We start from the raw sequence: 26,958 nt of genomic DNA, 5'->3' as shown, positions 1-26,958 counted from the left end.
ACAATATACCAAATATTTTTACCTATTATTATATTTCAATACACAATATTACATTTTCTCACAATATTTTTATTTATTTTATTAATAAAATAATTACCATCCATCCAAAATAATTATATTTATTATTTTAATTTAATTTCACTTGCAAAAAATATATTTTTATAACTCATATATATATATATAATACAAAATTACAAATACATCTCAGAAAAAAATGTGATTTTAAATGTGCTCACACACTTATATTTCATTAAAGAATTGATTACTAGATTTAAACACCTTCTACGTTATTGTATTAACCTGCTTTTACCGAATGCCTTTACATGTCTATGAGCAATTATGGCATGATTTTTGCTTTTCTTCTCCTTAAATTAGATACGGAAACACGATTGGTTTTTTTTATTTTTATTTTCGGTTACAGTAAAATCAAATCTCCTCCATTAAATCAAGTCTCCTCAGCAGCAGCAGCTAACAATGTGAGAACAAAATAGTGAAATAAATGAATAATTGACGGTTATTTAAAATGCTCAGAAGTAATTGTTTTTCCGACGTTTAGAAAGCTTCACAACGTTAGATATTTATTAAATATCTAATTAATAATAAATCTGATAACGTATGAATCATGACTTCCAATATTTAACAAATAATGAAATGAAACATCCACCTTTACCATACGGCCAATCTGTAGGAATTATTCTAATGCATGGACCAGCTTCAGAAATTTCGCTTTGAGATTATAATTTTAACCCTTGAAAAACGGAAGACTCGCCAAATTCCACGGAAAACTAAAATATTTTGAAACATAAATCATTAGATAGATAGCATAGATGTCTGGTCGCTTCACGCGCGTAGCATATATTTATGTTCTCATTTTAAATATGTTAGGACTATAATACTATTTATCTTTTACATGTTTTTGTGAAACACCGTCATTTTCACAAGATAAATTCAACTGTTTTTACAATGGTCTTTTGCTTCATCGGATTACTCGCCTTTTCGCAAAAATGAACCTCAGAAACTCGAAGATGCGGACATATCAAACAACCGTCATAAAACAATGATTACAGATGAATTCTCCAACGCATTGCAATCTCCTTTAATCGTATGACAGCAAAATTACTCGTATTTACTATGAGTTTAGGCAGGAATTATTAAGGGATATGCACGAATTCCAACATACAGAAATATCAATCATCATCCATGCATGGCAGGAGAATTATAATCCACATTAAATCAGACGACATCATGACTGGAAAATGTACACTCTTGCATTAACATTAAATTATTGATTACTAACATTCAAAAATACGAATATCTATAAACTTGTAATTATAGATGACAATTAAATATCATATTTATTGCAGAACGGCTTACTGTAATTCAAACATTTTTCAACAATTCTATTAAGTATCAAACTATGGAGTTTAAAATGCTTACTGTAATTCAAACATTTTTCAACAATTCTATTAAGTATCAAACTATGGAGTTTAAAATAAAATGATGTTACTACCCACGAAGTCTATACATACCACAGGATTTCCTACTCTAAAACATAATATTATTAGCTTATTAATAATAATAATCCACAGTCAAAGAAGTTCCAAAGAAAAACAATAAACTGTATAATAGACTTGAACCCACTAATGATTTTCCTTTGTAAGCGTATCTAATCATATTGATGTTATGTCTTTTAAATAAGATCATACCAATTGTTTTGCTTTAAAATAAGATCATCCTACGCTACAATCCTAATAGGAATCTTTATCTAGAGGTCACCCAGAGTTGAACCAGCTTTGATACCATATGTAACAGTGCAAAGATAAATATCTAATTAACTTTTCTGATTAACATTAAATTCAACTAAGATACGACCCAAAGATAAATATCTAATTAAAGGGTAGTGCTTACCTGTCGTAGAAGTAGGCTTACCGCAACAAGGTTTTTGGGGACGACTCTCCACCCAACTGTAGGCTCAATTGTGCAAGGATTCTACTACAATTGGCCACCCCCGAGCCCTCAATCAACGTACTACTGCCAGTGACTCCTAAGTCTTAGAACACCATTCTCCCAAGAGAATGCAAGATAGAATCTCAGAATGATGGAATGCTGGAATCCTCTCATCTTCCTCACCATCTATTAAATAGAACAACATTGGAAGGGGAACCACATGCACACACTCCATGTGTCTACATCCAACTTTCTTTTGATTTTTAGCTTTCTTGTTTTATTTCTTTACTTTTCTTTTGATTTTTATCTTTCTCGTTTTATTTCCTTCTTTTTGATAGTTTTCTTGTTTTATTTCTATTTATTCTGATTTAGAGTTTTAGTATAGTTATTACTATTTTTATTTTTATTATTTTTATTTATTTTCTTGTATATTTTTAAATATCATTTATTATTTATGATTTATTATTTTTATTATTTATTATTAAGTGATTTATTATTTATTATTTATATTATTATTATTTATTTGTATTATTTATTATTTTTATTATTTATTATTTATTATTATATTATTATTTTTATTATTTATTATTTATTATTAAGGGAAGAGATATTACAAAAACCTTCCCCTCTGCTGAAGAAACTGCGCAATCCTTGAGCCTCACTGGCTTCTCCAGCTGTGCATTGCACAATCTTTCTCAACAGATGCCCTCCCTTGCCATCTGCAACCATGTAGTGCACAGTCACTGGCCTTCCTCAACTGCACACTGCGCAATCACAGGCTATAGTGACCCCTGTTTATGAACTGAATCTGTGCACTGCGCAATCCAGACCTCCTTCCTCGACAAAAAATGTGCATTGTGCAGATCTAGTGCACAATCAACTCCCTTGCAACCCAGAACTACGCAGCTTCCTCCACAACTGTGAAATGTGCATTTGTAGTGCCCAAACTGTCTTCTTGATTCCCTAAAATTATGTAATCCTTTCCCTCAGTAAATTAATTAATTAATTATTATTATTATTATTATTATTTTTTATTTATTTATTTTTATTTATTTATTATTTTTATTATTTATTTATTAATTTTTGTTTTTTTGTTTTTGTTTTTGTTTTTTTGTTTTGTTTTGTTTTGTTTTTTGTTTTTGAACTAACTTAATATTTCCATGAGTGCATCTCTTGTAATAGGTACTATAAGTCCTTAACACACCACTCTTGCATCATCAGGTAGCACCATGCCTCTCAAGAAATCACCATCAAAGGAGGTCACATAGAGCAGTACCAAAGAGGCCATTAACAGTAGAATGACAAGAGTCCCTATCTTGTCAAACACACATTTTCTATATTGAGAAGGATTTTGTTGTCACTTGGATCACCATCAAAGATGCATTCACTTCCTCATAGTTCAAGGAAGAGTTATAGGATAGGGAAGTCTACATGAATATAAAATGATCAAGGTTCCATAAGGTGGCCCACAAATATCCTGTTCTCCCATGTGCAGATGTTATCAAGTGGATATTGCAGGGTCTAGACACCAAGAGATTGACATTAAACAACATTAGTGGGAAACAAATTGCCTCCTATCAACCACATCACATTCACTTGATTTACAACTTGCCCAAGCCTGAGCAAAACTTGGATTCTCAATTCTATGCAGCTTGGAGTTATCCGAATACTAAAGAAGTGATCAAGTCATGGTGGAAAAATCCAGCCAGGTTTCGCTAAAATCCAAGAAGTACTTACAAAAAAAGTCTCTTAGAACAATGTATTAGTACTTGATGGCTATGTGCTACCGAGTCTATGGACATAGGAATACCGAATCCTTCACAGAAGGGAAGATATTCAATTGGTCGCATATATTGTCTCAACATCTTCAAATCAACTTGAATACGGTGCAAAATCCACCTAAAGGCAAGAAACCATAGTTTTACATGTCTTCCTATTTACTTGATGGAATATGTGCTCGCCATGAATTCCTTAGTCTTAAATGGAATTGGACCCCAAGGGACCTCCTCGTCCACGTATATTGCAAATTTTTGTTAGAATACAATTACAGGGGGATGTGTGACAAACTTGTTGAGCATTTCTTCAAGGCGTTGTATCAAACTAACTTTAAGGAATAAGATCCTTGCATGTCCCAAGAGGCAATGAATATAGTGGCAGAAGTAGCAGATTTGTTTGCCTCACCCGATGGCACATACCTCAAAGTTTTCGGTTCACAAAGACCTCCTCATCTTTTGCGGAGATATGTGACAAATAAAGTGGTCACGTAGGAGGTTCCTTATCACCTTAGCACACATATTTCTCAGTTGCTACAAAATAAGAAGAAGGAACCTTGGCCTTCATTCGCTCTATAGGTGGGGTCCTATGTGCTCAAAAGCTTAAAGGTTGTAGAAGCAAAAGTAAAACAACTTGAAATCCTTAAGTTTGGTAAGATGAGCTTCCACATGTATGATCCCAGAGGAGTGTGCAAGAGTCACTTTGCTAAGTTCCATTTTTCCTGAGCCTATCAGCCTTATTCTAGATCAGAGGAAGAGAAGATAAAAAATTTCTATAATGCTTCCCAACTGCGTGCACCAGGAAAAAAGGCAGGCTCTTCCAGTGTAGTACTTGAACAAAATGTTACCTAGGAAGGAAAGCAACAGGAAGTGTCCACCCCAGTTAGTATCAAATATAAGAGGAAGGTTGCACATAATACACAAGTGGATTGAACCGCAAGTTCAAAGAAGATCCCATTATCCTGAGAGCGAGCATTACAGTGGAAAAAAGGAGAAGACAATCAAAATAATTGAAAAGAAAGTAGCATGAAGAAGAGAAAAGGTAGGAGGAAGAACAAAAGTAGGAGGAGGAACATATGCAGAACGAAGTGCAAGAAGGGAAAGAAAGATAAGATATGCTGACCTAGGAAGAAAGGAGAAAGAAGGAAGAATAAGAAATATAGAAATAGCTTGAAGAGGAATATTAAAAATAGTTGGAAGATGAGGAAAGCAGGAAAAAGTAGGATGAAGAATTTGCATGAGAGATTGAGGAGAAGATTCAAGGACATGGAGATTGAGCAGGAAGAGAAAAATCAAGAGGCCAACGTTATGCCCATCGCAGAACAAGTCAACGGTCAACCTTCATCTCCTTTTATAGGTGGCCACATCCCATTCAACGAAATGGGAATATCTCCTCTAGATGAAGATATGGTCATGGATATTTCCAACTTGACCTTTGATCAGCTAAAGAGAAGAATCATATAGGAAAGGCGAAAGTATTTTCCTAATGACCAGGTTCATCCTGCTTCTATTTACATAGAAAGGGTGTTTGTGAGCAACTCCAGGAGAAATGTGAAGATAGTTACAACAACAAATTTGGCCTTTGCATCAACTACAAAATTTAATACAGATTTCTTGATGGAGGAGAATAAGCAATTCACAAAGGATCTAGCTGTTGTGAAACAAAAAATTGATAATCTCAAGTAGAAAACCAAAGACTGTCTTTTGTTGATTCTCACTTGAAGAAGCTACAAGCAATGATATATGATGAAATCCAATCATTGGGAGACACCACGAGACAAATGTACGAAGAGATGATCACTTTGCATAAGGCAATGGTGCCTTTGCATGACATGTAAAAGAGATTGCAGGAGAATGTGAAAGCCCTGAAGGTGATTCATGCAACCTTCAACGCTATCCAAGAATGGGGCACTGAGTATGATCTGCAAACTTCCGTGGACATTCCACTGGACAGTTCGTCACAACAGATATGATAATAATATATTAAAGTTTTGAATTTTTACACTTTACAATTTAATTAAACTTTAAGATCTATAATTTAACTGTAATTAGTGCATGCATGTGAATGGAAATTATGTAGAAAAATAGAGAACAATGAAAATAAGCTCACACACATACATAAGACACAAAATATGCTATGAGAAACCCTTTTGGGAGAAAACCCAGTTGGAAGGTGAGGTCGCTTCGCTCTCTTTCTCTGTCTAGAAATATGGTTGTAGATACAAAGAAGTAATGCCTATGGCTCGTGGACTGCTACGGTGCACATATCATCTCTGTGTGCTCTACCTCCTATCTCTTATGGCTATCTTTACTCAGTTATGGAACAAAATTCTCTCGAAATAATGGAATGCCTCTTCCTCCTAGTGGCCCGGTTATAACATAGCCCGATAGCCTACTAGTGGTTAATTTTGACTACATCAACCCTAAACTAGAGTTGCAATATAGACTCTTCTAGAGTCTTTTACATCACAAACACATGGCTAGCCCCTTTTCCATGAATAATGGGGGCAGACGTGACATCCTCCCGAACTATACGTGTGAAAACAGGAAGGCCAACTTTTGAGTGCCATAAATTTTGCATACAAACTTCGATTGACGCGCTTCTTGCACAGTTAGAAAGATATCCATGTACAGAACAACATGATGCCTCAAAATTCTCCTAGAAGGTTTCAAACCCCGTTTCGCCAAACTAGGCCCAGTGGTAAAAATGGTCTTGTGAGATGTACTCCACATTTTCCACTCCGAATGTATCGAGATGGATGAAAAACAATATAATGATCTATTCTGGATCAGAGTATAGGAATGCACCATCAGATTTGGCTAGGAAAACAAGACAAGAAGAAAAATTGGAAAAAATTGAGGTTAGAATGCTTTACATAGTAACAAGAAGCTTGGTACATATGTGGCCAACATTATAACTATGTATGCAAGACTATATCATAGTTTGGACTCCTTGGTCAGAGCCCACAATATTCCTTCTATTGGAGAATTTGCAGAGACAAATTTTTGTTATCAGGCAGGAAATCTAAGAATACTTGGACAAATTGAAGTAGGGTATTACCAAAAATGACTTGGAGATTATGAAATTGTATGTAGCTGGACTTGCTAAAGTAAACATGAATATTTTCTTATTGTGGCATGAAGCTCAATCTGGTTCCAAAATTATCTACTCGGATTCTATGGAGGCAAGAGTCTGATATAGGCTAGATATTCCATAAAAGTTTGAGGACATAGCAACAAAATATAAGGCTTGGTACCAATATGTTACAAAAAAGTTACAAGTGGAAGTTTCCAAGCTATAGTTTCCTCAAACTAAAGCATGATGTATAAAGTTCTATCGTATTAGGCTCTAGCCCATTTTGTCTTATGTAGGGAGTTTTGTCTTATTGTATTTAGAAAATAATATAAGTATAAATGTAAATGGAATTCCAAGAGTCAAATGCAGAATATGAAGAGCCATTAGTTAGAATAAGGACAAAAGAAGTCCAAGAGTCATGAGGGAAACTCAAAGGTCACAAAGGGAGATGAAAGGTCATCCCATTTATTATAAATAAGCCCTCACAACCCAAACAAAGGGCCTGACACTTGAGATTGGTTTCCTTCCCTTCTCTAGTATAGCATAGGAGTGAGTATCATTCTTTGGAGAAGTAAGTGGTGGCTTCATGTTGCACTTGGGGCTAGTGTCATATCATTATAATTGTATACTTGGAACTTTCACTTAATGATCAAAAGCTCCTTGATCCGACACACTTTCCGGCATACTTTTTGGATGTTGTAAGACTAATGTTTATATGTTTGCGATATATGTTATTTTATTTATGCTAATGTCAATGAACTATTTCATTAACCTTAATATGTATCTTGTTGGATGTGTGTTGTATATGCTATCATGATCGTTGTTGTCTTGTGAACTACTTTGTAGGCTAACTAACGATTCTTTCATTTGCTCATGCACCTATTTTGGGATAGTACTATTACTTTTCTTCTAGAGGCTCACTCCTTTTCCTTTTGTGTGAAAGAACCTTTTATGCATTATAATTGATATCTCACAAAGTTCACACACTTGCCATCACCAAAGATATGTGTATGTCTTCTTATGTGTTTATTGCAGCCAAGGCACATCTTTGAGATCACACTATGGAAATCGATTGTATTTCCAGTTGGGGATCCTATTCCAAATGATATGAGGTCTAATTGGGAATTCATATCGGGGAGATCCCCCTAATTGACAGATTTCCAACACCGTCAACAAAAGGCTCCATTCCTAAGCACCAACATTGAGTAGTATGTATTAGTTTCAAACTATTCGTTGAAAAATTAGTTTATAATCAAGAAATATCCATAAACCATGTAGTTGTTTGCTTGGTTCTTATTTTTTTGTTTTGAAAATCTTTGGTTTTATTAGATTATAGAGCTATCAAAAACAATGTGAAAATTGATGTCAAAGAAGAAGTGTGAGATATCACTAAGCTTCATGATTAGGAGAGTTCTTTGGTTGTGATATGCACTTCTAGTTTAGTAATAGTTTGAAAAAGTTTCTAATCAAGATTGCAAAAAGGCTTTAATTTGCTATTTTACTTCATCACTTTTAATAACTTCTATTTTTCTTAAAACATGAATGGATGTATTTTGTATTATATATGTACTACATCCACATTAGTCAACATGATAATACATATATAATAAACTATCCAATAAAAATTTATGGGGATTGTACAAAATTTGAAAATGACCATCAATGGAGACAACACAATCCTTCATAGAGGCTTTTTGATAACTTCTACTAGTATAGTGCTTGAAATACTCCTAATATCAAGCAAAATTCACAAAACACTATGCACTATTACTAAATCAAAGTATCACGCTTATAAGCTTCCTTTTGGTTCTTTGCACCAATAATGAAGGTTTGATCCACATTTATCATATTCACATCCTCTTGTTGTTGAATTGTATCATCTTCTTTTATCTCCTCCATTACTTACTTGATTGATAACTTAGAATTTGAATCAACCAAAGTATTGTTTCTTACTATATCCATAACCAATGCCAGAGAGCAATACACTTAGCTTAGATGTCTTCAATTTGTCTCCTTTGACTATGTAGGGTTTTTAGTATGAAGACAACTTTATAATTTCTAGCATCTTCTTGGTAATGCATCCTACAAGTAATTAAGAAAATTAAGTTCCCATTAGTAGTGATATAATCCTCCATATTCTTAAAATTCTATGGATTTTAGTAGTTTCATATAATGAATATCTCCAAGAATTCCCATGATCCATTTTGGTATTGCAATAGAACATCTAATTGAACCCCTTATCTCTATGCATAATGATCAATCTAGAAAACCCAACTTTGCTGACTAGCATTCCCTCAGAAAAGTAGAATATGAATAAAATGTCTAGGAAACTACACTTTTATAAATTCAAGCTGAGAGGGGCAGGGGTCTTCTAGAGCAACAAACACCACTAGACCAAAAAACCACTTAAAATAATTCAAATCAACCAAATGAAAGTAAACCACATCAACTAAAATACGAAAATCCTGAGCCACACTAGCTGACATGATCAAAATCACATGGAACAACACCCAAGCCACCAACTGAACAAAAAATTGAGCCCTATAAATCAAAGTTGAAAATTGAGCCACCAAAACCACATGAACCAGAGCCAACAGAATATGAACCTAGTGAACCGCCAGGGTTGGGATCCCATAAAGAGAGTCTAGGAGAGTGAAAGTCTAATTCAGAACCCCAATTGGAAATAAGATGAGACAAAACCAAGATCCATGAACTTAGAAACTAGCAAGAGTTCCTGAACTTCAAAGTTGAAATGAGAGCATTTATCACACCTACAATAAAACTCAACATTTGGAGCAATTGACGAGCCTAATCCTAAATTAACATCGAGTGTTGAAAGTTTTTTGGGATGCATGCCCCTTAATCATCATTAATTGTAATTAACCTTCCCATGCATTTTCATGCCATTTGTCTATCATGCAAGGCCATTTCAAAACTATGGTTTGATACTAAGGGTATGGGGAAGAATACCTCCCCACATTTTATCTTAATTTGTCGTAATCCAATAGAACATCCTTGTAGGCCAAATGATCTTCCTGATATATAAGCAACCTCAGAATGTTGAAGATCTCAACACTTTCAAAGTGGATGGCCTCCTTTATAATTCTCTTAATAGTCCCAATTAGATGACCATCACTTGGAGATGAGGATTTTAGCATCAATTCGATGATTAAAGTTGTCCTTTATTACAATAATTTTTTAAATATGATTCCATCAATAATCCTCAACCTTTGGAATAATGAAAATGCCTCTGCTTGGTTTTTTGAAGCTTTACCCAATCCCCATTTAAAAGTTCTGCATTGGTTTCCTTGGGGATTGAGAATGATATACCCTGCGCCTGCAACCCCTTATTATTTTATAATTTACAAAATGAAGTTTTTATGGATATCCAATGACTTTATAATGAAGGTTTGGGCACTATAAAATGTTTGGTGATATTTTTTGATAAAATATTAAAATTTCTAAGGATTTCTCCCAGCATCGAACAATAATAGTTGATAAAGATGTTGAAGCCTAACTATTTTTTGAAGATTCAAGATTTATGAATATGATACTTCCAAAGGGTATCGCTTGTAAATAAGCGTATTTTTTAGGGCTTTTGTTTAAGTCTTTACTATGATTTTGGAAATGTAGCATGGTATTGTACATTGCTAGATTGCCTTTTATAATTGTTTTGCTTGAATCATAATTTATGTATTGCTACCATTTTGTCCACAAGGGGTAGAAATTATCTTTTGTGATTATGAGTCAGAAATCTTAATGGATACTAATCTATCTGATAATAGATGATGTTGGTTGGAAAACATTTTCATCTCATTTAGTATATTAATCATGGTTGAGATTTAATTCTACATCATAACCACATTTGTTAATTTGACATAATGTCTAACAAATCATCCAAGTAGAGGTGGAGATGAATTTGACCATGTATTAGAGCAACTTTGTAATCATAATATTACATTTAATGAAATAATTGTATTAGTGTGTTCTTCCCCATTCTCCCACGACATGTTTTACAATTATCTATGTGGCATACATTGTAATCTCCATAGTTAGAACATTTCAACAAAAGTTATGTTAATTTGCATATTTACATTTTTTTTAGAGGTTGACACCCTTGACATTGTGGCATTGAATTCCAAACATGTACAATGACAACTTAAAATATTGTGGCAATGATATTCAATGAAATATTTTACAAGCCTTTTACAATTTTAATTTAGTGAAAGATTCATCCATGAATTTACGTTATAATTCAATGAAAGGTTCACAAAAATTAACCTTCAAAGTTTCTATGCATCATGGGAATTCACTTATTTATTATACTTATATACTTATGGGCACTTCTTAAAATTTTATATCCATAAGTAATTCAACAATGGCCCCAATCACTAGATTCAACACCATGAATAACACAATGAGAGTGAATTAGCTAAGCATGATAGTCCACATATGAAGTAGAGATTCCATAAATTCCCCAACACAATTTATACTACACAATATATCCATTTCAATCAAATGAACACTTTTCTTGGCTTGGCATCCAAGTCCTACATCTCCTCCCCTACTAAAAAAAAACAAAAGAAAGTATAACTCATTTCAACCCTTACATTCAGGCTATCCATTTGTTAATTATAAAATAACTATAAAATATTATATCTCCATAGAAAGACCAAGAGCGATATGGATATCATTCTATTGAACAAGGATGGGGACAACTAGGAAAGGGACAAAAACTCAAATCCTTTCCCTATAATCTAACTCTCTTAGAGTACTATTAGTAGATATGTGTTATGGGTAGGCCTAAATCCTTTGGGAATTGAATGGTTGTTATTTGACTATATGAAGGTATTATCAAGCCAATAGAAGTCAAATAAGCCAAAAGGGAATAATTATTTAGCATGAATCTAGGCTAGGTGGCATATCACAACACTAGGTACTTAGTAATAGCTTGAATAGTGCTTGTCTTTATTCTTTATTGTAGCGTATTAGCAAGAAATTTGAAGAGAAGAGATGGGTTACATGGAGGATGTGTGCTTTCCTAATTGATCAACTATAATTTTGTTTTATGGAATAATAGCACAATATATTTCCAAAGAAATGCATGTCTTGTCCCTTGCTATAATACATAGGGTGTATTTAGTGTGATACTTTTTGATTGTATCAAATTGCACAAGGTATAGTATTATTATTTCCTCTAAATTTTCCCATCCTTGGTTTATTTGTTCTCTCTCCTCACCCACAACTTCATAGTGATCTTATGTTTCATTACATCATGCTCTATTATTACCTTCATAGTTACCTTATGATTTCTTCACATCAAATTCCGTATATTGTATTTTTGCTAATGATTAGTTGGAACTCATTTGGGTAATGACATTAGAATTTGTGCAAATATGATAAAAACTTTTTTGTAATAGAATTTATGATGGTGCTAATACAACATTATATGGCTATGAATGAGACATTATTTGTATGCTAAGAAATGTAAAAATGATGCAAGAAGTACACAATCAATTCATGCAATGCATGGACAACACCAAGATCATGCACATGATGTAACCACAACAATAAAACATAATAGAACATGTTTCAATATTTGAGCATCATGAATATGACACAAAGATGATACCAGAATAATGCAAACTTGGCATAAAACATGATGTGAAAATTAAACATGTGCTAGCTAAAAATTCAACCAAGGGTTTCGAGGGATATATTGATGCAAATCAATGATGTTGCAACCCCATATTGTAGTAATACACAAGGATTGGAATATAAGAAGAAGGAGAAGCAAGACCAGTGAAAGAAATGGTTAAATCCCTTGCATCAAAATAGTTAGATAAAGAAATTTCAATAGAGGCAACCAAAGGTCAATAAGATGAGTTATGGAGTAAGAGGGAATGAGAGCCTATTCATTTGTTGGGGATGTGGAGAATAACTTTTTTTGAAAAATTATCCATGTTAGAAGGGAAACATGAGGAATGTAAAAAACATTCAGGAGGCTACAATTATTAGAGATGTAACAGATACTATCCCTAGGATCTATGCTACCCTGGAAGACCACCAAGCAGATAATCAATCAACAATGATGTTGAGGGGAGGATTTCCATGTAATTCTTATAAATTTTAATCATTGTAGGTTCTAGCTACAATTATTTTACCCCTACAATAGTTGAATCATGTACACTAAAGAAGGGTAAACTTAGTATGTCATGGCTAATTCAATTAACCATTGGAACCAAGAGAGAAGTTAGTGAAATGATAGATAGATGTCCATTAGATTTGAATGGACTCTCTACATAGAAAAATCTAGCCATTTTTCCACTTTTTCCATACGATGTCCTTATTTGTTTGGATTGATCGGAAACATATTAAGTTAAGGTCGATTACTACTATAAAACATTCAATTGCATTGATGAAGATGCAAACTCAAAGTCCATAAAAGGTATTCCTAAAGCCATCTTCACAAGACACATTTTAGCCTTGTAGCAGAAGAAGCTATTTCAAAAGAGATATTGGTTGCATGTAGCCCATGGATTGTAATCAATAGAAGGAAAACATACACAACTAGAAGATTATCTAGTATTTCAAGAGTTTGGAGATGTATTCATTGATAAGGTACTGATATTAACACCAAGAAGTGACATGGACTTCTCAATTTACCTTGTACTAGGAGCTACATTAATTTCTAGGGCTCTTTACAAATGAGTATCCTAGGAATAATAGAGCTAGAAATGAATTGCAAGAATCACTAGAGAAATAATATATTCATCCAAGTGTGTCTTCATGAGGAGTATCAAATTTGTTTGTGAAAAATAAATATGGAACTCCTACGTTGTGTATTGATTACTAGTTGAACAAAGAACTAGTGAAGAAAAAATATATGTTGTCCCAAATTTAGGACTTGTTTAATGAAAGAAATGAAAATACTATTTTTGTAATTTGATTTGAGGTGGGGATCTCATCAAGTCAGAATTCAAGGAGGAAGACATTCATAAAGTATCCTCTAGAATAAGATATGGTCTCTATGAATTTGTGTTGGTTTCATATGGCCTCATGAATTCACTAGCTACGTCCATGTGGCTCATAAATATTGTCTTCAATAAGTACTTGGACAAGTTTGTCTTGTTTTTCTTGATGATATAATGGTTTATTTGAATCTAGAAAATAGAATTAGGGGCATTTACAAATGGTTTTACAAGTGTTAAGAGAACACTAAATATATGCAAAAAATAACAAATATGACTTCTATAAGAAGGCCCACTCACTATTTGGGTCATATCATTTTAGAAGGAGTATATGTGTATCTAGGAAAGATCAAGGTCATAATAAATTGGCCCACTCCAAGGAATATGATAGATGTGAGATCCTTCATGGTTCTTGCTAGTAATTATGAAATAATTGTTGATGGATTGTCTAAGATTGTAGTCTCAATAACTTCATTGTAGAAGAAATGAAGGAATTTTGAATATGCTTAGAAATGCAAGGAAAGTTTTTAGCAATTAAAAAATCTCCTCATTGGTGCATCAATTCTAAAGATTACAAATCCAAACAAGGATTTTATTTTCATGTTCATTCATGCATGTGAGGAAGGACTCGATGGAATTCTCATCCAATAGAACCATGTGGTATGTTATGAGTCATAGAAGCTAAAACTATGTTACTCTTGATTTGGAATTTGTTGTTGTAGTACATGCATCAAAGATGTGGTGACAATATTTGATGGGTAGGAAGTTCATGTTGATGAAAAATCATAATGGGCTAAAATATTTGTTCCACCAACAAGTCTTTATTTGACTAACCAAACGTGAATTCTTGGCAATCAAGATGGCTGAAATTTCTCTATGAGTTTGATTTTGAAATAAAAATATAAAAGGAAAATAAAATAGGGTTGCATATGCACTCAGTGGTAAAATGCATGTGATGCATTTAAAAATTATTGACATTTGCAAATCTAGTTTAAAGGATAAATTGATAACTCCCTTGCTATTGATGAATAATGTCCAAGTGAAAAATGGATTGTAGCAAAAGAAAGCAGAGCATGGAGGTTATCAACTAAGTGATATAGGACTTCTTATTTACAAGAACAAAATGTATATACTAACTTGATATAGTTATGAACCATCACCATAGATGAGATTCATAAGTAGCCATATTTTGGCCATCCAAGCTACTAGAAGATAATCGTTGCATCAAGGAAGTAATATTTTTAGCATAGGATGAAAAAGGATGTTGTTGAATACAATTTCAATTGTATGAAACATTAGTAGGTCAATGGTTAACATCAACATCCAGTGTGTGTAGGATGTTTCTACAATATTTTCCACTTCAAAAATGGAAGTGGGAGGTGATATCAATGGACTTTATTATAAGAGTACCAAAGACACTGAAGCAACATGATGCTATCATGTTTGTGGTTAATAATTTGGGTAAAGTTGCTCACTTTATTTCCATATATTCTACTCATAAGATAATTGACACTATGAAATTTATAAAAATAATTTTTTAGGTTGCAAGGGAAACCTCCAACAATTTGTATTAGGTAGGGTTTCAAGCCAAATTTCATTACCGCTCACTCTCTATAAATATATGGGTAGACTTAAAGAGTAAATAAGGTGTTTGAAGACATACTTCACATGTATGTGATGTATAAATCACCAAGACATATCATCATTAAAATTTTGATCCTGTGACATTTCAGTGTTCTCCATTGGAACCTCCTATACCTTTTTATTTTTCTTTTGTGTTTGTGGATCATCAAACTAGCTTTTGGAGAGAGGAAGAAATCACAAATGCAAATCAAGGATATAAAGAACCCTCCCAAGGATGAGGCCCATTTAGCCATTCTACAAGGAGCTTCTTAATAGGTAATAAAATTTAATAAAAATATTTTGTCATTTGGGTAATGAAGTCTTGTAGTTATTATATGTTTTAGATCAACTATTCATTGTCTGGCTTATGTTATTTTTATATTTTTTATTCAAATTCTATTACAACATATGAATGATTAATACTTATAGGGTTCCAATTCCTCATCATTTTTGTTAGCCTATTAACCACCATAGGAAAAGTTTTCTTTGCTACAGCCAAGGTACCAAGCCCGACAACCTCCAACCAACAGTCCTGTGGTTTCTAGGAGTTCCAATGCCCTCATAGGTCTTTTAGGTACCATTCCGGACCCATATTTCCACCAAATACTCCATGCTTCCATGGTCATCCTTCCAAATCCTTCATACGAGTCATCCATGCTCCTGCCATATTAGAGGAATCGATCATACTCCTCCCCTTCACAGATCTAACACACTCACACTCATTTTTATGTGCATGTCCTCATTCTACCACTTGGCATTCACCCATGCCCTTAATGGACCTTGGTCATATGCATGGGCACTTTAAATCACCCATCCATGGAGTCTCAACCCCCCATTCATGTTTACATATTTTTGCTCTACAACTCGTTTATTTTTATTAATATGTGTAAATAATTACATCTCTAGGCCTTCTAGCCTCAAACATGGGCATGAATGTCCCAAAACATAAAATATACTTACTTGGTACATTCCAGTTGACTACCCTAGTTCTGCATTCACATATTATTTACATTCCATGGGTCGGACATGGGTGATACATTCCCCTCCCCTTTAATACATGCGTACACATTCACTAGTTGGGTCTTATCCTTAAGCTCTAGACTAGGAATTCATATAATCTATTTACATCATTTACACACAAGGTCATTCTCTCTTGTCACCATGTTTGTTTATTAACAATTTAGGCATAATCTAATCCAAAATATCAAAGGCTTAAAATTGGGGTTTTATGTCCACCTCCCCCTTAATATTGCACCGTTATTGGAAAAATATGACATCATAACGAAATTGAACATGTCTCTTTGATGCCACACTATAGTTATCACATAGTCTCATTGAGACCAATGTGCCCCTATTGCAATTTGGTCATGTGAAATGAGGAGAGAAAACCTCTCTATTTATAATAAAATGCTAGGTTAGATTTGATGTGGTCAAATAATAAAATATTTGTTGGACCAAATCAAGATCTAACCAATTTTGGTATTTTGTTATTATTTGTGAGAGGAAAATGTCAAAGAAATGGTCAATAACCTTTATTTAGATAAGAAACCCAAAAAATAATGATTTATTGAGTTAATTAATAAAAATGGGTAAAATGATAAGAAATAATTAATAAACAAATGGGTTTATTAAATTACTTCTAGGTGAAATGGTAAAATAAGTTAGAAATAATTTAAATAATGATTTAATAAATTATTTCTATTAGAATGTTTAAAGGAAACATAACTCTTCCTATGGAAATAGAAAATGTGAGTGAAAATATTTTGAATTATTTTCACTTTAATGGGTAAAAATATGAGAATAATATAAAATTAATGAATCTATGAGTTATTCTCATGTGGGTATATTAATTAAATACATAACTTAGTAAAAGTGATTCCTTAGGCTATTTCCTAAGGTGAAAGTAGGTTTTAATTTGTAAAAAACCATACTACAGGGCGTATTTCGATCCAGTTAATTAATTATGGCTAAGTGATAACTTTTTATGTGATAACACTGATTGTTGAAAGAATGAACAACATAGACTATGGCTAGGTGGAGAGTCAAAGGCTTGCAGCCAGTTGCACCATTTAAAAGATAAGCAATTATCTTCTATTTTGTATTGTATTTTTCTACTGCAATGTTTACACACATGCACACAAACACACACACTTATGCTTGTGAAATGTATCTGCATATTAACTAGATTAATTATTATAGAATGTGTCTATGCCTATATTGTGCATATGAGTGTGCATTTTGATATGCATTATTGTATGTTGATAATTCCTGAAAAAGGGAAATTTTTAGAGCACAAATTGCCAAGGGTTATCTAGCATGGAAATTTGGCCTCAAGAGAGGCGGAGTGAGGCAAAAATGACTAGGGTATGTTACATAGATGGTCAACAAAGTGATATGGAATGACATTAAGGCTCATGGAGGAACTATGGAATAGGACTAACTGACATTAATGCGCTACAGAGGATTAGAGAGACATAATTTGAGGGAAAAACACTAAATTTTTGCTGAAAATGACCCTGTAGCACTGGGAAGATGGGTTGTGTAGCACTATGGAGTTGGGGGAAAGGTCAAGGGGAAAATATAGTGCATCATCAAGCATCATTTATGTCATATATAACTATATTGATGATCAATTATGTGCTACAAAGGTTCATATAACACAAAATTTGAGGAGAATCACCCAATTTTGACTAAGTATGGACTAGGGAGATCCTGTAAAATTGGGATGATGGGAAAGAGAGCATTATAAGGCTAAATATAAGATAAATGAGACTCTATATCACAAAATTTTGAGGAAAAGTGACAAAATGATGCCTATTTTGAGACTATGTCATTGTATTTATGATTAGTAGAGTGCTATACCAATAGGAAATGACTTAGTTCTGTGAAAAATAAAAAAAATTGCAAGAGAACTGTTGATGGTGTTGGACCCGCCAACATGTCAAGGGGATCTCCTTGGTAAGAAGTCCCAATTAGACCTCAGACCGTTTGGTGTAGGAGTCCCAACAGTGGTTCGTAAGGTAATGCCTTGACCGTGATGTCACACAGAGGCAAGTAAGATAACTCTGTCAATAGCAAGGGTGTGACTGATGCAGTGAGTCAAGGAATGAGTATGAGAGGTTCCAACACTTCAAAGGGATAGGAAGGTGAAGGTGAGTTCTAGGTTGAAAGGGATCAGTCCCAACTCGGCTAGGAACACACAACACAAAGGACATGCACAACTTTCGGTAGAGCAGTCGACATGGATGCAGCAGTCACAACATACAAGGTAAGATAACACGAACAACACTCATGGATCAGTTCGAGACGAGTGTGACGGTTGATATAACAAGGTTCAGAGAAAGGTCTATCTAATGTTCGACAGAGCAGTCGACACAGACGATGACAACATTAACAACATATGCAACACATTAACAACAAGATTCATATAATTGCATGTGAATTAGTTCATACACAAGTACGTAAGTTAAACAACATATATCATTAAGGAAACCATAGCAGTCCAACTACAATAACAACATATGCATGAAAATGTGTTGGCTCTTATTATTAAAGAAGTGTAAGTCACAATCATACAATACACCATGTAAACCTACTAGCCCTATTAGTAGAACGTTACAACCACATCCGCCTGCTCCTCCAAAGAGATGTACTAGCTCCGTGCAGTGGAGAAGCCAAGGCGTGTTACAATATTGTCCAAGCCTTCTTCAAGATAGTCTTAGTAGAAGCTTAGCTAACCAAAAGCCCATACAATGAGTTATGAGGGACTATTTATAGAAAAGGGTGGGGTGACCCTTTACATTCCCCTCTGTGACAGTTTAACTACCCTCATGACTCTTCACCTACTCTATCACTGTTACATCCAACTGTTGACACTTGACTTACACTTGACATGACTCAACATTACAATGCACATGTACTCATGTGAGACAACATGGCTTGAGTAAGCCTTGCAAGACATCATTGACACTTGGTCCGCTATGATGAGACCAACTCTTTGACATGCTTGTGATGGTGAAGGTGGTGAGCTGATGCCAAGCTTGATTGTCCATGATGATGTGCGTGCACCTCATGGTGACATCTTGTTGAAGCAAATTCTTGCCTCCATTGCAACCGGTGCATTCGTTCGGCCCCTTCATCCAACTCGTCTGCTAACATGCGCATGGTATTCTTGGGTATGGTTGAACCAGAAACACACTGATGCATAGTGTCGTGCTGATCTCCAAGTGTGTGCTGGTGGTCATGCACATCAACTTGCCGAAGTACATGTTCAGTCCCAATTGGACTTGCTTCTTGTCTTCGCATTAGTGAGTATGTTGAATGGGTTGGATTGCATGCGTGCGCTCAACGACATGCATGTTGTTGGATCCTTTGCATGCGATCAACAACATTGCTCACCATGTTCGCTATGTGCTAGCTACTGGGATGGATCCTTAACTTGTACTGACTTAGTTTCATCAGTGAGTGCATGTTGCGCCCACTTCTATTCCTGTTCCTGCTGCAACTCATTGGACTGTCTGTGCAACTTCATGTTCTTCCTGAGTTGCTACTTCAGTACATGCAACTCCTTCTTTGTTCCATCTTCTACCTTCGTGCAATCTTCATGTTGCGTCGTCACTTCATAGCCTGAGTCTCCAAAGTTTCTTTCATTATCAGTGGATCTGCTTGATCTTGCAACTTTGCTCCACCTCTATGTTGTTAACAACCTTCCTCTTGCATTCACTGCATTTGCTTGATTTGTTGAATTCGTAGCATTCGGTATCATGCCTTCAACTGCTATTCATGATGCTGCTCACTGTGATTCTACTGCTTGATGTCCTTGTCCACGAACAACTTGATGTCTTTGTGAGTAGGTAAGCCCATGGACACTTGATCGACTGCATCCCCAAGCGTGCTCTGAACGGTGTCTTCGTCTCTGCTCTCTTGGAAACCATTGTACCTGTACTGCTGAGAGCAAGATGAACACCTGTGATACCTAGAGACATGGCAACAAGCAAGCAATCTGTCAGTTGAAAACCAAAATGAACAACGTGAGAATTGACTTGCAATACACTAGGGTGAATGATCATGAAGGTTTTGCAATTTCAGCTGGGAGGTTGGGAGACCGACTGCCAAGACTGACCAAGGCATAGTCCAGGCTGCTGGGAGACTGACTGACTGCTGGAACTGCAAAATGTGCAATCCAGTTGGGAAGTTGGTTGCTGGGATTGTGCAATGCGTGATTCCAGTTAGGAAAGACTGCTAGCCCAGAGACATATTTGCACAAATTTTTGGGCCAAGTAGACACTGAACTCCAGAAATGCACAATTCAATCCAGGAGGCCAGTGCTGGGCCATAATGCACAAATCTGGAGAGGAAGGTGAGCCTTCCTTCTCCAGATTGCGCAATGCAGCCTTGGTGAAGGCAGAGACCGAGCTGAGGTTGGCCCGACTTGCCGACGGGCAACTAAAAGCAAGTAAGTCAATGAAATGCATGGCGACACTGATAGTAGAAGTGATAAACAGTGCATGCAAAACATGAATGGAGGATTGAGCAAATAGATCAACATGCATGTGGGTGAGGTCATTCGCTGATTGGGCGAACCTCTGTGCAAAACAGTTTCATGCATGCGACAACAATGAGATAGCAACGAAAATTGAAACAGAGCTAGGAAAAGCTAGAATATATGTAAACGATAGCAGACATTCAAAGAAATCAAGAAAACAACACTCACACAAGCAAATACGCAAAAAGTGACAAAAAATGTTGAAAAAGACAAGTTGAGGCCACTTACCCATGAATAGCTGAGTTGGATGTGTCGAATAGTCCTGGATGTGCTGTGGGATGTCAGAGCTCCAAGATCAATGTGAATGATGAGCTCTGATGCGTTGAATAACTAAGTCTGGTCTCAAGATGCGCATGCCACAAATCTAGGAAAAAGCAACACTTGGAGGGAAACTTCTAAACAACTTTGCTTGTAACCCCCGGCTGCTAAGAATAGCTCCCTGAATCATGGGATGCCTTTTGCATGTTGCCTCTTGCTATTCTGGGAAGATCAAGTCATGCATTCATGCAAGTCAAGTTTCCTCAGTCCTGGGTGGAATTGGTTAACTGGACTGTCCATGCATGCCAGTACTCAACTACTTGGGAAAATGGTGCATTCTTGACTATAAGTTGGGCTGACTGCCCAAAGGGATTGCACAATTTCTGGGGCGAACAATTGACTGCTGCCCAGATTTACACAAATCCTGGGCTGAACTCCCTGTTGATGGGAAAAATTGCGCAATTCATCGAGGGAAAGGTTGGTTTCCCTCCAGAAATGCGCAAATTTCATTGGGAAGCTGCTCAGCCTACAGCTGGACCAAGTCCGAGTGAGCAGCCTGTGAAGGGAAAAGGTCAAACTGTGATCGACAGGCTGCCTTTGAGCAAGAAAGACACTAAACCTTGAGGACTCGACAAAGTAAGGCAAGCTGCTGTGTAAGGTTGGTAGGGAGGCTCCAAAACAGGCTAAGGCAAAATTTTGGAGGGTGGTTGTAGCCGCTACAACAAGAACTCAATTTAAGGCCTTATTGAAGGGTTACCTCAGTCAATTAGGAGAACAAGGGTGCCTTTGCAGTTATGGATTGTTTGATAATCTCATAACTTTTCCTCCATTTTGTTAAATTATTTATGGATAATCATAGCTTCCAAACCCTAGGTAGGACTCGTAAGGTGACCTCTGTACTTAGTGGAAAGGTGAGGCCCCTCAATTCCCTCCAAGCACAAGGAATTGAGAGGAATTGAGGGGGGTTGTTGTTGGAGCCAACACAAATGGTGAAACACTAACAAGACCCTTAAGTCTCTATGTATGCACGAGAATCTTCTTGAATCACAAGTTATTGATGTGTCTTTAAGATGTATTGTTTCTGCTAGGAGGGAACCACTGCTGAGAACTGTGGAATGCTGAGTTGCTTGAGTTCTCTTTTATTGATTTTGGTTGCATCCTAGGGAAGGACCAAAAGGGTGTAAATTTTACCAAGAGCCTACCTCTTCACCTAGACTTTGGTGTAGCGAAAAATGATGCTTCAGGATATTCAATAATTAAGCATTAATATGAGTTTGTGGCATTATCTTTGCTTCCAACAAGTGTGCATAGCACCGATGAAGTATGGGTTTCAGGTGTTTTTGGGTCGTCATAAGGGTTGTTGCAATCACCGGTGTGGACCGAGACATAGGGTATACAAAGAGATTCAACAAAAAGGATATGACACAAGGGAGGGAAAGTGATAGGTGTAGAAACAAGAGCATTAACAACCGAGTTCAAAAAATGAGTAATGGATGCAATATTCAATGCTTTAAAAGACAACATGAACATCAATACCTCTTGTTGGTGATTCATTAAATGAGAAGCTAAGCAATTACTAATATTATGTTCCTAGCACACAATCTTCTCAGAATTATCAGTACATTCAGTTTTTGGTTGGTAGCACTTCCAAGCTTTTCGTTCTTGTTGGTCGATCAAACACACTCCGCAACAACTTCATCTTGCATCTCAACATCATCAAAAAATAATGTAAAAATGTTAGTACGGAATTCAAATTTAGCAAAACTACCAATATTTACATCTAAATTAGTACAATAGTTATTATTCATAATTAAAATATAGAATTCATTAACACCAGCCTGTGATAGTTGAAGGGGATTAGGCTGTGTTTTTGATATGGTGCGATTCAATTGGGCTGAATAATCACCAAGAATAGTTTCAAGAAAAAAATTCCCGAATGTATTTCCCACAAAGATGATTGGCTCATGGGCCCCCTCAAGTTGGGTTACCATGTGTTTCATATGAGGCTTGCTGTTTACCAAGATTTGATTTCTGTTGCCTTTATATGGTAACCAGAGATGGGACCAATCAACATCAAAGTACCCTTGTAATTTCTGAGTCCAATTCCTACTTAGTAGCAAGCATATGACTCTAGTATGTCCACGACCATAATATCAATTACCTAATGAACTCATGGGTCATAATATATCCATATCAAAGCATCATTCGATCCGCTAATTACCTTTCACTTATGACCTCGTTGTAGCTGCTACAACAACCCCAAAATTTTGGTGCCGTGGACTTAAAATTTTGGGTCCCCCTTGCTTTTACAAGTCTTCATAGATATTACCGATGCATATCTTAGACATACTCTTCGAAATGTCTTAATCACCATTGAGTGCTATTCATGAATGAACCATGGTCATGCTATGTTTTTTGCCCGTCTAGGTTTTACGTATTATCTTTCAATACTTCATCTTCAGTCTTGGACTTATATTTGAATTTGAACATCAATTTCAATACAGGTGTTCGAATTGTTCAATTCATCCTCTAAGGACCATGACCACAAAACTGCACTAAGGATCGCTAGAAATTTGCTTGAAAGACAGGTCCTGTGTTGCTGCAACAACCTTGAGTGATGGGTTTGGCATTTGTAGGATTAGTGATGGGTTTGGCATTTGTAGGATTATATGGACTAGTTTCATCAATGGATATCTTTGTAGGATTATATGGACTAGTTTCATCCATGGATATCATTATAACTCAATTCTTGCAATCTCATTTGTAAAGGTATGCTTTACACTAGAAGCAATAAACAATCAGATTGTTTTCATGTACCCTCAAACTTCAAATTCGGATACATCTCCCTTCTCTTCATTACCTTTAGTTTCAAGCACACATGGTCCTTCTGGAATCTGCATTGTAAGAGCAATATTGCCAATTGTGCTTATTTTCTTGGCCATACAAGTAGGGTTAAGATGGTATGTTTTTAAAAGAAAAGAAGAATGCAGAGGAAGCTTTCAACCAAGCATGGATTGATGGATCAACATTGTAGAGTCCCCATCAGGCTGAATTACTTAGAAATGCAAGAATTGAATGAAAACTTTAGTCACAAACTTAGTCCAACTATTTTCAAGGGAACTCTGTACAACATGAAACCTGTGATAATCAAGCAAACTACTGAAAGAGTTTCAGAAGGTATTTTCCATTATAGGAAGCACGCGCCACAAGAACTTGGTGTCGTTGCATGGTTTTTGTTATGAAGACCAGCAAAGGTTGCTAGTTTATGAGTATGTGAACAATGGCTCCCTTCATCAGTGGTTATTTGGTAGCATGAAACAAGGAAAATATATGAACCGACAAAGACGGCTAGAGATCACAATGGGTTTCCCATGCCATTACCTATCTGCACATGGAATGCCACGAATATATTGGCCACTCTAATCTTAAGTTGGAAAATGTCATGTTGGATGACAAATTTATGCCCAAGTTGATAGATGATGGCCTTAAAAGACTATCAAAGGTAACATCTCTTCAGAGCACCACCTTCTCAGAATCAGATCCTGAACAAGATGTTTTCGGCTTTGGGATGATGTTGCTGAAGATAATCACTGGAAAGGGATATCCTAGTGATGGCTGTTTAGGAAAAAAGTGGATTTGTAAATGGGTATTTGAAGAGTATGAGATGGGAAATTTGGATAACACTGTTGATTGCAAGACGGGTTGCGACTGGAATTGGTTTCAAGTTGAAAATGCTCTTAGAATTACTTCCTCGTGCATCCAGGAGCAATTATTCTTAAGTCCTTCAATAAGGGAGGTTGTTAAGGTGCTAGAAGGAACATTTGCAGTTGAAAAGCCTCCCATTCCACAAACTATTACACAAGTTTGTGAAGGAGCCTGTAGTAAGCTCAAGGAAATAGTTACAGAGGAAGAAGAGCTAAAGGATCAGGTGAATGTCCCAAGAAAAAAGTGATGTGTGCAGTTGGCCGCTATTTCCTAACTGCATAAACACAACGTTTGAAATATTCTGTGATTCTGCGTTTGAGATTCTTTGAACATCTGGAAATTTTCCTTGGAGTGACAAGTTATGTTGTTCCTGAGAGATTTGAATCAATTAAGTATGCTAACGATTCAGTAGACATGCATCTATACATCCATTCCTTCCCCAATTAATGGCAATTTCATCTTTTTGCATGCCATTTAAACTACTGTTGTACAAAGGATTTTGAGTCACTATTACAGGACCATTCCATGAAATTTTGTTCTACAACATATTCAGGATATAATAGGAAAGGTGTCTGCCAAAGGCAGAACATCTGAGGTATAACTAAAGGGTTTGTGATGCCAGAAAGTAGCTTATTGTATGTGGCATGTGGTCTTGCTTTGTAGCTTATTGTATGTGGCATGTGGCCTTGCTTTATTTTTTATTCTACATCTCAAGGAGTTAAGCCAACACTGTTGCAAGAGACTTAGCGCTGTCGCGAGTAGTGAGTCATTCTAGTGCTGTTGAATCAATTGCATTACCTATCGCAGAGGTGGAGCATTTGAAAGTAGGAAACTTACCCAATTCTATAATAATAGAGCAAGTATACGCCTTTTCTTGCGACCATTTTTTCTACCGCCACCCTACCCCTCTTTCTTGCGATGTAGCACGAGCTATGCACCTTCCTTGCACTGTGACCTTTCGAATTCCTCAGGGATAAAATTGTTTCAAGACAATCAATATTCAAACAGGATTAACACAAAGTATTTGACATAATGTGTGAATGGAGCCTAGTTCTTGAACTGTGCTAATGTATGGATATGCACGATAGTGAAGCGATTCTCGAATACGCTGGTGGTGGCAACAGGCATGTTGTATATTTCTTATCATGATCCTTGAAGCCCAACTGCTAATTTACAAATAGGATAATTTGTTTATGGAAGCCAAAGACTGGATAGGGATCATGCACTTTAGCCTTGACCTGGAATGCTTGGATAAACCTGATGGAATCTATGAAGAAATCACAAGAAAGCTGTGTATGTATATGTATATATATATATATATATATATATATATATATATATATATATATATATATATATATATGGCTTTGATTGTTACAGGAAGTCATGAGTGCACACTTGTGTGATAAGAACATGGGTTGAAGCTTACATACTGCTAGAAAATATGGTATGACATGATAAGTATGTGGTCCCCAGGCCTTGAATTGTTAGCTAGAAAGAGAACCTTCTCAACATGGATTGTCTAGACATTTTGGAAGGGAGACTAATAGCGCTCGATCGCAAGTAAGGAGGGATTTCAACATATCACATAGAAGCAATGATATAAGCGCTACATCACCAACAAACAACAATCATTGCGATACATCGCCAGCAAGGAAGGATCCTTGAGCTACATTGCAAACTAGGAAGACAAATTGCGCTCAATCATAAACAGTGAGGATTCCCAACCAATAATTGCGAATAAATAAATCCAATAGCAACTCAATCGCATACAGGGAAGCAAAGATGGGAAATCACAAGAAGTTTCATGACTCATGCTCACCTAATTGCGAATTACCTTCGGCTAAACGCAACTTGCCTAATCGTATCGTGACTTAACACATCAACTTGTGAATTCCCCTCACATTGCATCACATCATAGGTTAGTGGCTGTTTGTCTTCTTGGAAATGATTAGAAGATATGTTCAAGGGCATTCTTAAGAAGTATTTGGGTTTCAAGAGCATTCAAAGCAATACACCTGTCAAAAGCAAAGCCCATTTTTCCTTCATCAAGTGTATAAA

The 26,958-nt window shown here is 35.7% G+C and overlaps 1 protein-coding gene across 1 annotated transcript; it reads left to right on the top strand.

The window, feature by feature from the left end:
• The first annotated feature begins 24,583 nt into the window (after positions 1 to 24,583).
• Positions 24,584 to 25,144, top strand: LOC149249467 (G-type lectin S-receptor-like serine/threonine-protein kinase SD3-1). Its single transcript, XM_089453037.1, has one exon. It carries the CDS (start codon positions 24,584 to 24,586, stop codon positions 25,142 to 25,144), a length of 561 nt encoding a protein of 186 aa, XP_089309163.1.
• The last annotated feature ends 1,814 nt before the right edge of the window (positions 25,145 to 26,958 follow it).

Source organism: Pinus tabuliformis, chromosome 7 (genome assembly GCF_031772625.1).
Source record: "Pinus tabuliformis cultivar Carrire ecotype Pingquan chromosome 7, CPIR1, whole genome shotgun sequence".
Lineage (NCBI taxonomy): Eukaryota > Viridiplantae > Streptophyta > Pinopsida > Pinales > Pinaceae > Pinus > Pinus tabuliformis.
Note: the sequence above shows the minus strand (reverse complement) of the source record. Positions and strands in the feature narration are given on the sequence as shown.